This window comes from Vidua macroura, chromosome 9, assembly GCF_024509145.1.
Source record: "Vidua macroura isolate BioBank_ID:100142 chromosome 9, ASM2450914v1, whole genome shotgun sequence".
Lineage (NCBI taxonomy): Eukaryota > Metazoa > Chordata > Aves > Passeriformes > Viduidae > Vidua > Vidua macroura.
The window spans coordinates 13,715,664-13,733,077 of NC_071579.1; the positions used below are offsets into that span (position 1 = coordinate 13,715,664).

Here is a 17,414-nt window from a genome sequence, read left to right on the forward strand (position 1 = left end):
TGCTGTAAGCCACTTCTTGATAAAAAGCTAAGGAGCTTTGTTTCACAATATGACTAAAGCAGAACAGCACTGGGAAAACTGCCTCAGGAAGTCCACACACAATATAAATCATAATCAGATTTTCCATACCTTTCTAGACACAGGAACTCCTAAAATATCAAACCAGTGCGACTACAAGTTGAATACTAAGCCAATAGATTCTGCAGTCATATTTCTCAAAACAGATCTGTGAGCTACATTTATCCATATTCATTCTCTCCATAGAGATACCTATTTTATAAGAAAATATGAGGAACAGTATAGTCTCTTAATGGGATTTCCTGAACAAACCCAAAATGAAATCTAAACTAATTTTCACAAAAAGCTATAAAAAACTCACCCCAATTTCCAGTAAGTAGTAATAAAGATGTCTTTTTGGCTCTTGGAGCTTGCTGCTAACCTCTTGGCCCTGCATATAGTTTATTTGTACCTGACTTGGCTGGAAAGATTTCTGCTTTGGTTTATCTACAGGCTAGTAACTAATATGCATAGAATTCTCTGAGTCAATGCCATAGTAATGCTGTGATAGGCATAAAACTTTTTTGGTGATCCTCAGATATTGTGTATTACAATGAAATTATATTTTTGATGGAGATTTGCAGTATATTGTATAACATAAATGCTGTTATTATAATGCCATTAGCATTTTTTAATCCAGTTTTTTCTTCTTCATATATTGTATCTCTCAAACAAAGTAATTTAAAAATTATTTCATACCCAATACTGATTTTGCACACTAAGAGGTAGCACTTTTGCCCTATATTTTTCAAGGAGTATCTCCTCATTTGAATTAAACAGCCTGATGCTGTTTAATATGTAAAGGGTCCGTGGTATAAATAGGAGTCTTTGCATGGACTTCAATGGACTGAGGAACAGCATTTGAGATGGAAATCTAAAATCTCTTTGAGGGTTGTACAAAAGTGTTACCCTCAAAAATATCTTTTGTCTGTTGCCTATGTTAAGGATTTCAAATCAGTCATCATTATTAGCAGACATCATTATCTTGATTAGATTCTTACTGTAACCTTCTCTGAATTAAAATTACATGGTGTGACTCACTGATCCCCGGGAAAGCAAAAAAAAAGCTCAAACCTTGATTCACACAATAAAACTTGGATCCCAGGAAACATGTCTCCCATCATGCATTCCGTTCAGAATTTCAACATCATCTTCTGCTATTGTAAAATCAAACACCTGTGGGAATGCATATATAGTTAACATCATGAACACAGAGAGAATCAACAAGATCAGATATATTCTAGTATTTAACTGACCAAGATTCACTTAAATGTGAGGCCAAATTTTTATATATTTTTTCTTCAGAAAATTCTTATATTTTGTCATAGAAAAATACTCCATCAAGCTGACAGGCTCCATTGGGTCTTTTGCTCCTTTAGTGACTCATTTTTATATGCAGACCATGTTAAGATCGTTTTGTAGCACTCTGGCCTCAGACAAGGATCCAAGACAAGGGTAGTATCAAAGCTGTTTTTGACAGCACTCTCTATTGTCACTGCCAGAGGTAGGTATAGGAATATCCTGACAGCAATCTCTTTGGAAGAATGAGCTCAGTATTTCTCTTACATCCCAGTGTTCAGTTTAGAGTGTTACAGTTCTCTTTCTCAGAACTTTAGACAAAGAGAATTTTTAGAAGGTATCAGGACATTCACAAAGCTAACAAGCCATAGGCTGTGTCTGTCTTTCCTATGAGTCTGACAAAATTCTCACAAACCAGCTAAATACAGAAAAAGTGCTACAGTGCCTCAGTACTAACTCAAACTTGAAAGCAATTACCTGTATTCAAACACAGGTTCTTACAGCCACTACCTTCTCCTGTGGCCATACCTGCTATGTGAATGATGGTGTCAATGCTTTCTTAGCAGGTGTCCTATTGAGACATTATCATCAGGAAGTTGCTTCTGTTCTCTTTGTCATAGCTCCTCTGTGCTCAATAAAAAGATTGTGTGGAGCCTGAACTGTAGCCAAATGAGCTCCTCCCATCCTGCATTATCCAGCAACACTGTTTTCTGGAATGATCCTTGTAGTCAAATCTCAGTGCTCTTTCAAGCCTTTTAAGCTTAAACCAGGGACCAGTCCCAGAACTAGAAACCCTAAGTATTATATACTGAGGGTTTAATGAGGACCAACGTGACCAGAAGTGGTAGAGACTCAGGCCAACACAGAAACATGAGAGAAAGAAAAAGAAGGGAGGTGTGATAAACAACACTCAGTGACTGTGCCAGTTCTTTTCTCTCTCCATCTAAGTGCTTTAAGTTTGGATTGTAGCACATTCCCTGAGCTGTGTGAAATGAATTGGTGGTGCCATAGAGTAAACTCTGTAAAAAATGAAATTAATCTAGACTTCAAATATTATTGGAGAAAATAAAAGTACAAGGAAGGCTTTTCAAACTGGTTTTGTTCTCTGATCTGGTTCCCAATACAGTACCACAAGCAGCTGTGCTTGTACCACAGAAGGCAGAATGTCAGAATTAACAGTCAAGGCAGGAACTGTACAAAGAGGCATGGCCATCAGCAGAAATTCTCATTACATGTATACTGATTCACACCTCCACACTCAGAGAGAAGGATAAAAATAGCAGATGGAAGATTCCTGTCTTCTTGCAAAGTTTCTTCTAGATTTGCAACAGCAGTTCATACCCCTTTGATATTTTTGGAAATAAGTTGTGATTTTACCTACCCTAAAGAAAGAACACTTGCAGATTGGAGAAATAGAGACAAAAAGCAAGTAATGAATGAAAACTATTTGGTATGAAAAGAAAATTCAAAAAAGGTGCAGGGGAGGAGTCACACTGTCAATTCTCATTAATTTCCACTTTTCTTTGTCCAGCTTCATGCTGGGACCTTTTTCTGCACATTGAGTAGAAGGAGAAGATAGGGGAAGAGTCAGGACAGGCAGGACTGTGATTTCCTTGGAAGGTCTTTATGTTGGAGCTATCCCCAAGTGAGTTTTAAAGCTTTCATAAACTGTTATGCATAGCATCCAAACTCCTTCCATTTGACCTTTGTGGCTATCACAAAAAAGAAGGTAACCATAACCAGTTTAGGATGTTCTATAACCAGACAGGTAATAACTAGAATTATTAATTTAAAAAATCAACTATAAAAGATCTTCTATGGGTTTTTCTTTATTCACAGTAATTATCTCTCCAGGTATTTTCTGATATTTGTGAGTTATAGCTTTTTTCCTACATTGTGGTCATTTCACGGTACCATCATTTGCCAATTTTGACTGAGTTACCCCAGTATAAAACTGGGAAGGAAAATGGGAAGGCAACCCAAAATATTCAAAACTCTTAATGGATGTTAGCCAGGCTTGAATGCATAACCAAATCTTACCTTGCAGTTTTCTTCTATCCGTTCTGCCTTTGTTGACTTTGGAATAGTGACAATCCCATTCTGAAAAGAATTATGCTTCTCATCAATAAAATTTGCAGATTTTACAAAAATTATGTATCTTCAAGCCATTACAATAAATTCCTCACATCTTCTGAGGTTCTAATTTAATTCTCTGGGGGACACTGACATTTTTCCATCCCATTTGCAACTGCAGTTATATACACTGTTTTGATTTCCAACACACTACATGGTTTATATCAACTCAATACATTATTTCACTGCTTAGTACTTTATATTCAGTGACAGAAATGGAATGATGAGGGATACTGCTTGTAACATTTACTTTGGAAACATTTCTTAGTGGTGACTCTTATTCTCTACAACTAGATTATTTACAATAATTAATATTTGAAATACCAGCATGATTTGTGTACTACATTCTAAATTTCCAGTACAGCCACCAGTTCACACAATATCAACATACTGAAAGCAGAAATACCTTCTGTATAAATTCTGGTTTGATGCACAAACCCCAAACTATTTGCATTTTTTTCCTGAGAAAGGAGACACATTTTTATTACCACCCTCCATTACCTGTATGCTCCAGCGTATGCAAATCTGTGCTGGAGTTCTGCCGTACTTCTTTGCCAGCTGAATAACAGTAGGATGAGTGAGTGCTTCACCTTTGGCTAAAGGACAGTAGCCTTCAAAAACAATATCTCTGCTCCTACAATAATCAACCAACTCCTGAGGTCTTTGGAAAGGGTGGTATTCAACCTTAGATAAATAGAAATAAACTTTTAGTAAAAACCCTGAAAATAAATTTTGTAGAAGACATCAATGAAAATTAAAATAATTTCTCTCCTGTTTTAAAAATAGAACATGAGTGAAGTCATTGCTTCTGGGAAGTAGATGAAAGGTATTAGTTTTAGAAGATACATGAAGGGTATTAATCACATGTTTTACCAGTAATTGGCACAAAAAGTTAACTGTATTTTATGTTTTCCTCAGAAACAAGGTGCAGTTGTCTGCCTGACCTGCAGCTGGACTTTCACTATTGCTCTATTTTTAAGAAATATATACAAATGCACAGTGGAAGTCAGCATCAGGTCATTTTTTACTGGTACTTTGAGACTACTTTCTCTTCCCCAAATCTATGTCCTTTCCTGCTTCTTTACTAATGATTCTTCCTAATGATCTTTGAATTGCCCAGTCAAGGGGAAGGTGCTGAGCAGGGGCTGGGTTTGCAAGCGACCAACCAGAACAATTTGTTTAGGGAGAACACCTGACCTTGGAAGCAAAGCCTGTTGGGATGGATTGCACATGGCAAATCCTGCATTCTGTGTGTGGCGTCACCATCAGCTTGTGCAGTGAAGCAATCGTGCTGTGGAATTGATGTGTGAAGGGAGACCCTTTGTAGGAAGGAAAATCACAATTGCCAAGAACCAGTTAAAAAGAGGAAAAGTAACAAGCTACAAAGACATTGTTGTTGGGAGCAAAAGGAAAAAGAAGTTATTGGATAGTAATAATCTCAGAGGAGAGACATATTCTGGCATGTAGCTAAAACAAGAAAAGAAACTCTGTGACATTCCTTAATAAGTTATTTAAATAAGTATTTCACAGTCTATTCACTGTAAGAAGGGTAAATTACTCTGCATTTAGATGAAAGTGGGTAGTGTTTTCTTTAACAAAATACAAAATCATGTGATGTATTTTTGTGACTGGTCATCAGCATTGTTCCAGGGATTGAACTCTTACGCATTTTGAAGAAAAATACTCTTCTGAGCAATCACCTCAATACGTGGAATCTGGAAAATTTCTTCTGCCACAAAGAGGACAAATGAACATTTCCTGTTTCTCATCTTTAGTACATGTTGTCTTTTCAGACAACAATAGTCAGGAACAATAGGCTGGCAGTCATTCAACATGAGCTAAGAAAAAACTGTGCCCCTGGAAGGCTGGGCTGAGTCAGCCTAAAGCTGCTATGATCTAAATTACTAGGTGGACTCGGGAACAAGGTTCAAGCAGCAGACATCCATGTCTTCAACCTTTGATGTTTCTTGACCTTTGAGTACCCTTTGTATTTCATGTTTGTATGTGTAAGAGCAGTGCTTAAGTCATGCAGTTATTCACTTGTTTGCACCTGAGCTGGATACAAAATATTCTCATTGTATCTACGCAAAACTACGTGGGGAAAAGTGAAAGAGCAAGCCAAGTGTATTACTGGATTAATAAAAGAATAATAAGCAATTTTAGCAGTTCTTTACAGTCAGTATAGCAAATAATGTAGCTCAGAAAATATGAAATAAAAAATGATGTATTTAGGACCAAATGCTGAAATATTGGCAGTGCCTCTATGTGATTTATTCAGCATTTATTGCTAATTAAACTGCAAGTAGAATTTACCTGCTGGTCTAGTAAGACTCCAGGCAGCACAGTTTCGGGTTACACCAGAAATGTTCAAATCACGAGCCGTATGCTGAGATATCACCCGCCTGCCTCACAAGCAGAATACCTAGCAACAACTACTTCCCACCTGAAAAGATCATACTTTGTGCCTTTCACTGAATCCAGACTCCCAATTTTAGTGAATTGAATTTTTGACACTTTGACACATGCAGTTTTGTGTTGGCAGAAGCAAGTATTTTTCTTCTTAAATATAGTACTAAAATAATCAAATGCATCAAATAAAATAAGCACTTTTGATTTTTTTTTTTAAATTAAAACATTCTGGAAGGTTCTAGCAGCATCTGAATGCAAGGCACTAGGATCCTGAGCTACGAGAGGCACAAGGTGAGTGGTCAACATATGCTTCCCCTCAAAATAACAATTCTTGCTTCCTGTCTTGCCCCACCCTTGCTATTTTTGTCACCAGACTTTTTTCAGGCAAGGGCTGTCTGTCACGTGATGGCAGAGGAAGATCTTGATCTTTTCTGGCACTCTACCCTGATTGACTGGCATGTAAAAACTGGCATCTGTTTAATAGAACAGTTTGCAGTTCACACCACAGAACTTCACAGCTGCTACATGCCCAGCCACAGGGGACCTCCAACTAAAGCACTGTTCTTTTACAAGTCATAGCACATGGGGAAAAGCTGAGCCTAATAACAACCCTGACACATGGCTCTAGAAAGTCATACCTCAGATGATGATGGCCTTACTCTTTCCACCCTGCTGTGGTCCTTTTCATGTGAAAAAGTTTCTGCACATCTGCAATTCAGTAATTTTCTCAATGGGAATGCTGTCTTACAATTTTTCCTCTTTATGAAACTGAAATACAAGCTTATGAGTCTATGCATTTTCTATATCGAAGAACAGTTACGTGAGTTTATATACAAAGAGGTTGTTTTCTGATGTCTCGTATGCATTTCTTCCTTGTACAAATTTCCACAACAGAGATCAATATTAATGGCAGTATCAACAATGTAAGCAAATGTCTCTGAGGTCATTACACAGTAATTCACACTTCTCCAGGACTGGAAAAATATTGATGAACATTCCTACCTGGAATTCATAAAGGAACAGCTTCTATTTGGGTTCAGTGCATCACTTTAGTAAATGAAACATATATATTTATTAAGTACTTATGAAATATATTTTTTCCTGTAATGAGTGACAGGGCAATGAGCCTTCAGAGAGACTTCAAAGATTTCTTTGAGCATAAATCCAAACTTCCTACTGCTGAGTCAATTACAAAACTCTGGCCCACAAACTTGGAACTTGTAGGATGTAAGTTTCACTCTACATGATGCTAGAATAAAGTACCATCATTTTACAGTTTTTACCAGTACTTTTAATAGTATTTTGAAATTTTAAAAGGTGATTGTTTATTAATAAATAACTCAGCAATACAATATTCTTGAGAAGACAAGTCTTGCCTGTTTCTTTAGAAGACATGATGCTACTGGGTTTTTCCCAGGAACTGAGAAGAAAGACAGTACTTAAAACTTGGTTTGTAAAACAGAAGTATTGCTTATTTCTCCTGCCTTCCTACTTTCTCCCCTTCACAGAAAAAACTTTCAATTTTAACATCATAAGGGGACTGTTGTAATTGTAAGAACACCCTGAACTCTAAAAGGGAAGTATTTTTCCTCCACTTGTTTCTTCAATATTTAGACTTTGTATCCAATGACTATTTGCATATGTTTTATATTTAGTAAGTCCATTGAAACAGTACACTATTTTATGCATAAATATAGTGAAAAAACTGTATTATAAATTGTGGACAGTGAAATAAGAACTCAGCATAGCGTTCCCAATTTGAATTTAGAAATTCATTATTTATTTCATGGTACTTAAGTAATTTTACCATCAGGCTCAGTAACTCTCCAACACTAAGCAAGAAACAGAATACATACATTTTTGAGGATAAGCTGAAGCATGGTTTATAAAATTCCTTTAACTCTAAAAAAGTATAAATTAATGCTATAACAAAACTGTTTTAGGTTGAGCACCTGGCAATGGTATGGGTAATTCATTGTTGGTTTTTGCTTTCAATTCAGAACTGTTGTGTAGCATCTCAAAGAAATTACTAGCAGGGGCCCTCTCCTACCCCTCATTATCACCACCACCTCAACTTTTTGTTTCCTCTTTTTAGCCTCAGAAAAAGAGTTCTGTCAAATAGCATCAAGAAAGAGCTTGTCTCCATGATCACCACTGAAAAAGCAAGACTGGCAACATTTTGAGACTGCGGGTAAGAGGAAATTTCAAAACAAAATCATTATTTTTTTCCTTGCAGTGATTTAGTAGAAAACTGAAAAGCTACTATTATATAATGGGCAGTAACAAGTCATGCCAAACTCTAGTAAGTCTTTGTAGATATGCATTTCTTGAACCATGGTAAATTCACCAATTATTAAACAGTCAGCAACCTGTCCACCTTAACATACATTTCAATGGTTTATTTTGAATAACTGGTTTGAAATATTTTATATGGTTTTATGTTTATTTAACATTAATTAACTGCCCTTTAGTAACCTTCAGTATAGTGGACAGCCAAAGTCAGAGTTGTTTAGTTCTGACCGTCACACTCTGAGCAACACTTTTATGGCTGTTAATGTCATTAAACCACAAACAGCTGCCAGAAATTCCCACCACCTGTACAAAGGGGAAAAACACGTGCCTGCACTCCATCCATTCCAGTTCCCACATCCATGTCAGCACACATACACTCTCTGGCAGGAGGTGGAAGGAATGGGAGCATGAACTTCCAGCACAGCTGTAGGCAGAAACCTGCAACAAGGGAACATTTGTCGAGTGTCCTGGCAGCCTGCCGGTACGTAGGTGGCCATCCTAGATCTGCCTAGGGCAGCAAAAAAAATTCTGCCAGGGCTGTCACAGCACCTGCCTAAACCAGGAGCTCACTGAATTTATGTGAACTAGGAAATGAGGGGGGAGCAAGGGAAGGCACCCTTACATGGGTATGTAATTAACTGATGCTTTCAGTGTTGCTTACAGGAAGTACAAAAGTATTCAAACACAGGCTTTCCAAAAACTGGCTCACTCTGAAGATGCTAAATGTTTTGTGATTCTTGAATTTTACTTCTAAACTGTTTTATCATCAAAAACCTGTCACAGGGACCATTTGTTTGTGTCTGTGTACCCAGACACAAACAAGTAGCCTGGGAGAAACTAGGTGGAGGAAATATGAGGAAGGGCTTCCCTACCCTTCAGGTCATCTTCCTGAATGGTTTCCAATATGCAAATAGAAATACGCAAATGAAAAAAGAAATTGCATGACTAAGGCAATAGTTTGGGTGTAGCCTTTCATGCACAGGAGTGGGGAGGAGGTTGCTAACCAAAAAAACCAAAGTAAAAACTCAAACCCAGATACCTTAAATACATGTATCCACTGACCTGATTAACATGTGGAGTAATCACACAGTCCTCCTTTAGTTGCTCAAGATGGCTGATAAGAAAATTGCTTACGCCAATTGATTTACACAAACCTAAAGAAAAGCAGAACAAGAAAAAGTTTTAGGACAATCTACTTGGGTAGATGATTTGAAAAATATCACCTTCAAAAGACAAAATTATTTTTTACATCATTTCTGTAGAGCAAAATACCGCAAAGGAACACAGAAAAACGGCACTGAAATCTAGTTTGACAGTGTTATCTGAAAATGTGGTTCTGTCACAGTCACATTAGGAAATCATTTTATAATCTAAACACACTCGAAACTCCCCAGTGTATAAGAACTCCAGGCTAAATTCTGGGAAAGGCTAATGTAGTATAAGCAAAGAACAATTGGACTCCACCAGAATGAAAAGAAGGAAATGGTGTTCCAAGCAGCTTGCCAAAACTAAAGGAAGGTGGAACATTTGCTGAAGACTATTAAGGTGTGAGCAATACAACCCAAGGACACGCAGCCCAAATGAACCATGTCACACTGCCTATCTTCTATTAGATCATTACAAGATGTTACGTAAAACTCAGTGTAAAATCTTCAAATTAATAAGCATTGCCTAGCAAGAACCATGAAGGTTAATGCAGCTGGATTTCTCAGCTCCTGTTGACAAGCAAGTGAAGTCAAATGGGACCTAGGTGATAGGAAGGCTATTTTTTGAACAAACCTCAAGTGCCCATGTATGTGTACAAATTAAGAGCTCACAGGCCAGAAATCAGATGTCTTCCTTCAAACCTCAGATATGACAAAAGCCAACTCCCAGTCCTGGCCTGCCACCGCCCCTCAGCCCTGACCCATCTGGGATGTTTGGTCCTTCTGCTTTGCTAAGCACAGCTGGCAAGGAAGGCAGCTGGGGCTAGGCTAGGAGGGGTCTCCTTAGGCTGTGCACTCTGTGGACCACGGCTCAGGCTAATTTCTTCAGTATGTGAACTTTGTTTGCATTGACTTGAGCTGCATTTCAGTTTCTAATGCTACAGATGGAAAGTCTGTCTCTGTGTGTGAACACAGAAGTCTGATCACTGTTGTTAATCCAGTATTTATTTGAGCAGACTAATTCTATAAAATGCATAGACATGTGTGCATCTATATACAAAAAAAGAAATTACATTTTTCTAGTCCTCTGTGAAATTCTGTAAATGAAGTTACAGCTTACTGCTAATTTGCATAAACAGATTTAGAGTCCTAAAAAAAAATAAAATCAGCTTTCACACATTTTAGCAGCATGAGCTAAAGCATAAACTGTAGCAAAAAAACCTGCACACATACTATCACTTTTTGATGTGCTTCTTTCGTGGAATCCCAAAAGAAGAAATAATATACCAACAACTAAAATTCCAGATGTCTTTCCCTTACAGAAATTATCATTGTTCAAGATGTATAACATAATTTGGTTAAAACCAGCACTATAGTGATTTACATAATTTGTATGTAATCTGCCAGAAGGAGCAAAAGCTGAGCTTTTGACAAACAACCATGGAGTGTCAACACTAATAAATCATTATGCCACAGCAGTCAGAAAAACACAGATTTAACACAATGGTGAACCAAAATATTATACACTATTGTTGAAAGCTAAGGAGTTACAAAAAACATGCCATTATTGCCCTTGAAGAATAAAGCTTTCATTTCAGATTGAAATAAAACAAAATTCAGTCACAGACATGAAATAGTACATTTCCACAAAAAGCTTCCATTTTTTCCCCCCTACTGTATACTCTAATATGCTTTGCTTCTAGCATATTTCTCACAAGAGACTTTGAAGTCTCTTACATCGTGTTAGATTTCCCATCATGAAACTTCAGGTCATTTATGTTTTGCATTAAAAGTCATCTGAGTCATTCCTACTAAAATCAGCATTATATCGTTCATGTGTTCAGAGTGATGTCCCACAGAGAAAGCTTAATTCAAAACTGCCAAGAAAGTAAACATTCTCCCAGAAAACAGAGAAATAATTAGAATTTCAATGTTTTTATAAAACCAGTATTTTCTTAAGGGAAATTTTTTTGAGGGAATACACTTAAAAGATTTCACTTTCATTAAATACACATACATTTTTGGGTGGTTAGAACCCTTCATTTCAACTGTGTTGCTTTGGTGTTAGTTACAGTTTACTATATGACAGTTAAAGTGTTTTGACTTTTGCATTAAATTATAAAATACAAAAAGGAATTAAGCAATTGCTCAGTCTAACAGTATTAAAATCTTATTTCAATGCATAATGGAAACATAAATTCAAAACACTGGAAAATAGAGTTTAAATTTGAACAATCAGTCAATGGATTCTACTCTAGAGAATTGCTTCAATTTGCCTGATGGAAGATTAACACAGTTGCTCTGCATTGTCTAAATCTCAGAAAGACTGCCTTTAAGAAGAGGATTATACAGAATTATTTCCACATTTACGTCTTTTGGATTAATTCATAAGAATGAAGATTTAAGAAAAGATGGGTAAGAAACAGAAGGTCTGGTTAGCTTCTGGGCCTTATCTGACAGATTAACACTTGTGACTGTGTCTATCAAACAAGATCCATGAAATTATATCAACAGTAGAAATAAACAAAATATTGAGAAACTTGTGAAAAATGGTCCTGACTCATTGCCTTGAAACAACCTGGGAGATGCAGGGGACAGGTTTCCTTATATTAAGTCTCTCATGAAGAAGCAACAGAGGTAAGTTCCCCAGAACTCCTGCCATGGGTCTCAAAAACACCAGATTGCTCTTAAAAATGGGGGCAGACCTTTTTTTTTTTTTTCCCCCAATTTAATGCCTATTTAGAATGATTAAAAATCTCATTTCAGACAATTCAGCCACAATACATGTTGTTACAGCTGTTGTGATTGCAGGTGGTTTTGAACTCCATACTTCTTTTAAACTTAACCATTTTAACTAGTCCTGAAGTTCAAGTTTCCTGAGATAAAAGTTCGCAATATATTAGCTATAATCCCTCTACAAAGTACTCTTAAAATATACATTTTTACTGTCTTATTTACCAACTTACAGAGCTTTGATTCAGGGAGAGAAAGCACCCTCCTTATCTGCTTGAAGAAATCATTGGTCTGGCCCCTACGAAACCGATTTTGAGAAGTGCCAGGTGCAATAAACAGAGAGTTTACAATTCCCCGTTAGCTCCCAAAGGCTCCTGTTATATCTTCTGCGGCTTTGTTCTATTCCTTGCAACTCTGACTTCACAGACTCAAAGAAAAACGTAGGAACACTAGTTCCTTTATGCATGCTAAAAACTGACTGACCACAATGCTGGAACAGAAAATTTCATCCAGCTTTGAAAGCCTATCATGAAACTCTGCAAGACACATCAGAAAACATATGGGCAAAATAACAGTTGATTATATTGGGGAAAAAAGTAAGGATCTTTTTTATTCTCCACAAAAAAATCTTGGCCCCCACCACACTGGTAATTTCACCATGCTGTATTTCTCCCAGCTGCTGTGAAGCACTATATCATGCTAATGGACTGGTTTGCAATATAGTTGAGTATTAAGCTTAAAGTATTTTGTATTGCAACTTAGAGAATGATTGGGTATTTTTATCTTTACTCCACATAATACCAAATTTTGATAGGCACAGTTAGTCTTGCAACAGAAAAGCATAAATAGGCTGTCTTGGCACCACAACACTGTTTTAGTACAATAGCGAGCCTTATCTTTCTCCAGCACTACTATGGACTTTTATCAAACTTCTAAATACCCTCTGGAATATTAAATGTACAAAGTTCAGATCAAAAAGATTTTGTAAATTACAAAACTGGATACCAGGTTTGTGGAGCCCATTTTCCTCCCCCTCCCTGCTGCTCTACATGAGTCAGAGCAAGGGAGAATTCCCACGTCGAGTGAACAGTGCCCATTCTGTTATATCTTCTATTCAGGCCACAGAATAAAAACACGAATGGATCTTCTTTTCACAAGAGGTCAACTGCAGTCACTGTATCTTTATTAACAAAGGTTGCACAGGTTGGAAAGGTCCACATTCTCTCTGATATGCACACTGGGTGTAAATTGCACTACTCATAGAAACCCTACAAGATTTCATTCCAGCATAATGTGCTATATCAAAGCTGTAGGCTTAGTGTGCCCCACATGCAGACTGAAAGGCAAAGCCTTGATAAATAAAGCAGACTACTTTTAGACAGAATCAATGAGTAGTTAACTTCTAAATCTGTGAAATAACACATCTTCCCACAGCATGGGCTAAAACACACAGACATCAGAAGGCTATGTGCCCTTCCCTGAGACACACAGGAAGACTGGCAAAACTGCAAATACACAAATCATACTTTCTCCTCCAAAGGATTTCTTTTTAACTATTCACTGCCACAGTACAGGTGCTTGTCTGCAATTCTGTGACCACCACTCCTGCTACACATCGCCTGTGAACCATGATAAACTATGAGGACAACAGGAGAGCAGGCACGAGTAGAAGTCCAATTGTTAACTTCCTGACTGAAAACTCATTGCAAGCAGTCAGTTTCCACAAGTGTTAAATGGCTAACTAAACAGCATGATGCAGCATAGTACTGGCTTAACGCACATTGTCTCTGACCCTGGCTGCTCATTGTAACTACTTCAATGCAACGTTAGTTTAGTTACGTTGACACATTTTTATCCTTACAGTTGACATTACAGACCAGACCAGATTAAAAAAACCCAATCTGTAGCGCTCAGGCTGCAGCCACAGGGTGGAGGTTCCCAACTAAGTACAGTCCATGGTGGCCAGAGGGCACTACAAGAGGGGCTGCCCCCAGATCTCTTCCAAGACCTCTTGAAGGGTGGCGGTGCTTACAGGGAGTTGCAGCCCCCTGCAGCAAGCCACGGCGTGGGAGGCACCGCTACTGAGCAATACAAAGAACCAAGACAAAGAAATGGAGAGGGGCCACTTGTATGAGTTCCAAGGCAGTTTATTACCAAAGAGGAGTCAGGAACAAATAGGCAACTTCTGAGGCTTTGCAGCATCTTTTAAAGATAGGAGGGTATGAGGGGTGGAAACAACCCTTGTCCAATGGGGAAGCATTAGGGGAGGAGAGCACAGCTGGGGTTGTCCAATGAAAGCAACTCAGGGTTTAAGAGTCCAATGATACACTAAGGAAGGGGCTACAGACAGGGAACATTCTGGAACAAAAGAGGTGTGCTCACTTGACAGACAGAGGTAGGAGGCAGTGCAATGGGGCTTGACAAGGACTTATAAGGAGGCAAGGGAGGTACTGGGGAGCCTGACATGGGGATTGACAGGCACTCGGCGGGAAAATATTGAAGTGAACAACTCAGGGCTAAACCATTAGGGGGACAAAACAGGGGACATGGACCAAACCATTATAAACTGCTTAACAAAAGAACAATTATAAAACAGCAAACCACCACCCCAATCCACTACATGGAAGAAAATCAATCCCTCCATACCTTATTCAATAATGCCACCACACACTGTGATGTGAAAATGTGATCAAAATTATCAACAACTCAGCTATATGTCTAGAGGATAATAGAATATGTACCCCTGAAAGTAGCACTTTGGAGGTATTACAGACAGCACATAGGTAAGATTCTAAATAGTTTGTTCCCCCTCTAACTATGATGGTGTGGTTTCCTGAACTGGATTACCCATTAAGTCCTTAACATTAAGAAAGAAAAATAAGCAAAACATGAGCACAGATCTTAATGCAAGTTTAGATTCATTCTCAGTTTTCCATCTGCACCAAAAGAACTTTTTCTATGGTAATTTCTTATTTTTAAATAAGATACTAAAATTATGACAGTTTCTTTATGATCTTTAACATAAGTATGTGCAACATTGTTTTTCCGCGTCTTTATTGCTATCTTATCTGATGAAGAGGGTGTGGTGCAAAACCAAAATCCTCCCCGACCTGCAACAACCTCCCCATGAAAGCACATCTCTCAACTGTGCTTCTCATAACAATAACCCACAAGACATCTGCATCTCTGCAGACAGAATATTATCAACGTGAAAAAGAACTGTTTCTGGCCAAAGAAGATACTTGCTTTTGCCTATTAAAACGTCAGTGCAACTTATGAACACACATTCACATATGGCTTCTACCAACATAAACACACTTGAGGCAAATGTTTTCTGAAGCTGTAACACAACAGTTTGAATTGTCAGGTGTTCATCACATAGACTTAATGCAGAATATGTCACCTAGCAAAAGATGTGTTAGAAATCTGTGCCATCTGCACAAAAATTGTATTTGGCTCACTGAACCTTTTCCCCTCCTACTTTGAAGAAAAGATAGAAAATGGAGGAAGAATATATGATGACTGAACTGGTCTGCACACAGCAATGAAGATGGTAAGAATATTAAGGTTGACTAGGTATCTTCTCTCACTTGGAATTAAAAAAAAAAAAAAAACAACAACTTTTTTTCCAAGAACAAAGTTACATGGCTTTAATTACTGGGCTAAACAATTTCTGTTACTTTATGAGACTCTCCTCAAATCACACACATAATCATAACAAAAACATACATCAAGACACATCAAGGAATTTCTGATCCAAGTAAGAATGTTTCATGTCAGCATAAGCTGCACTGCTAAACATTAAAAAGATAAGCAAACCATTTGAGTAAAATGGCAGTGAGTTCCAGTGGGATCTGAACCCACAACAACCACCACAGTACTACTCTTGCCAACTTCAGGCAAAAGCCCTGGCTGGAAGCCCTCGTTCTTCCCAGCATTTTTAGACAGAGGGACGAGTAATGATGCACATATGTGTATGAAAAGCTTGCTGAGATGATGGGCTAGCCACAATGCCAAAATCAAGGTCATCAGAGACACTGCTTATGGAAAGGGTCACTTTGCTAGGAACTGCCCAATTACCAGTGAGCACATGCAGTGACTATTCCCCATGTCAGTTTTCCATCCTGCTTTCATCTGCCAGCCGACAAATGCCTATACAGGAATGTTGCAGCTGTCAAGGGAATATATGACTCAATGTATGTATCTTGGAATGGATTCTGTAGGCAGCCTGGCTTCTGTTCTGAGGTACTGGAGAAGATAATTCCACAAAAGGACAATTTTGAGACCACAAAAATTTAAACCATAGCCTTGATATTACAAGTATTCTAGTTAATTTCAGCTGTTACAACAGAAATAACCAGTTATTATGCACAAATGTCTCACTGACCAAGTTTTAGAATTTTTTTACTCCCTTTTCCCTCAGCAGTGTTTATCCCTTAACTATTTAAAGGGAAACACAAATGCAGGCTATTGAACAAAGACACAGGTCTAGAATTCTCTGCCTCTCAGCACTGCAGCACAGATGGAGTCTTCTCTGACTGTGACCTGAGTCATCTGGCTCCTGTGAAACAACTCCAATCAAACTGCAGCAGATTAACAAGGCAGAGAAGATGGCAATAATAATAATAAAATAATTTAACAGCTTTCAAATAAACTACTATGTTTTCCTGAGCTAGTAGAAGTCAGTTTAGCAACAAGATCTTTTCTGCCATGAATAGAGAGCTATCAATTTGGTCTATCAGAAGTCACACAGGATTTTTTAATGGCAGTTTTTAGTGTAGGTAAACATTATCCTAAATTCCATTCCAAATCCTTTATTTTATACTTTCAGGTACCTAAAAAATTCTAAAACCAGTAAAGAAAATATTTCTCCTTTGCCATTCATTTATTCTTAACTCTCAACATTAAGAAGTTGCAGTGGCTTATCAGTAGAAGCTCCACACAAGGTTGTTCATTAAAAAATCTTCTGATCACTGGGGCTGAATACCAAGACCAGGTGCAGAATTCTGATCCCCAAGCTACAGAGCTACTGTAAGAGTTGGCAAAATTCCCTCTGGAAGCAAGGTCAGGCCTAAATGCATGCAAATCCCAGGTGTGAAGACATGGAAGACACAGACTGTAAGACAAAACAGAAATCTCTGAACAGAATTCTTTCTTAAATCAACACATGAAGGTCTCATGAATAAAGCACTGCTGTAATTCATCACTATGAGAAGGAAACATTCTAATACTTTCAGTATGATTTGGGGAAATGTACATAAAATTTGTCTGTTTGGTTCATGGTATGGAATGATACAACTGCTATAGTTTTGGATACCACCATAAATGTCTATCTACCTTTGCTGA

General features: G+C 37.8%; 1 protein-coding gene across 1 annotated transcript in view; it reads right to left on the reverse strand.

Annotated features, from left to right (window-relative positions):
* The window catches only part of LOC128811411 (uncharacterized oxidoreductase YtbE-like), a 32,957-nt gene that overhangs the window by 4,705 nt on the left and 10,838 nt on the right, over positions 1–17,414 (reverse strand). The window contains exons 3-6 of the mRNA XM_053985033.1: positions 9,253–9,344; positions 3,991–4,173; positions 3,397–3,456; positions 1,132–1,233 (exon numbers count right to left, since the gene is read on the reverse strand). Of these exons, the coding sequence (XP_053841008.1) occupies positions 1,138–1,233; positions 3,397–3,456; positions 3,991–4,173; positions 9,253–9,344 (431 nt within the window). The 3' untranslated portion in view covers positions 1,132–1,137. The remainder of the gene's footprint in view (positions 1–1,131; positions 1,234–3,396; positions 3,457–3,990; positions 4,174–9,252; positions 9,345–17,414) is intronic.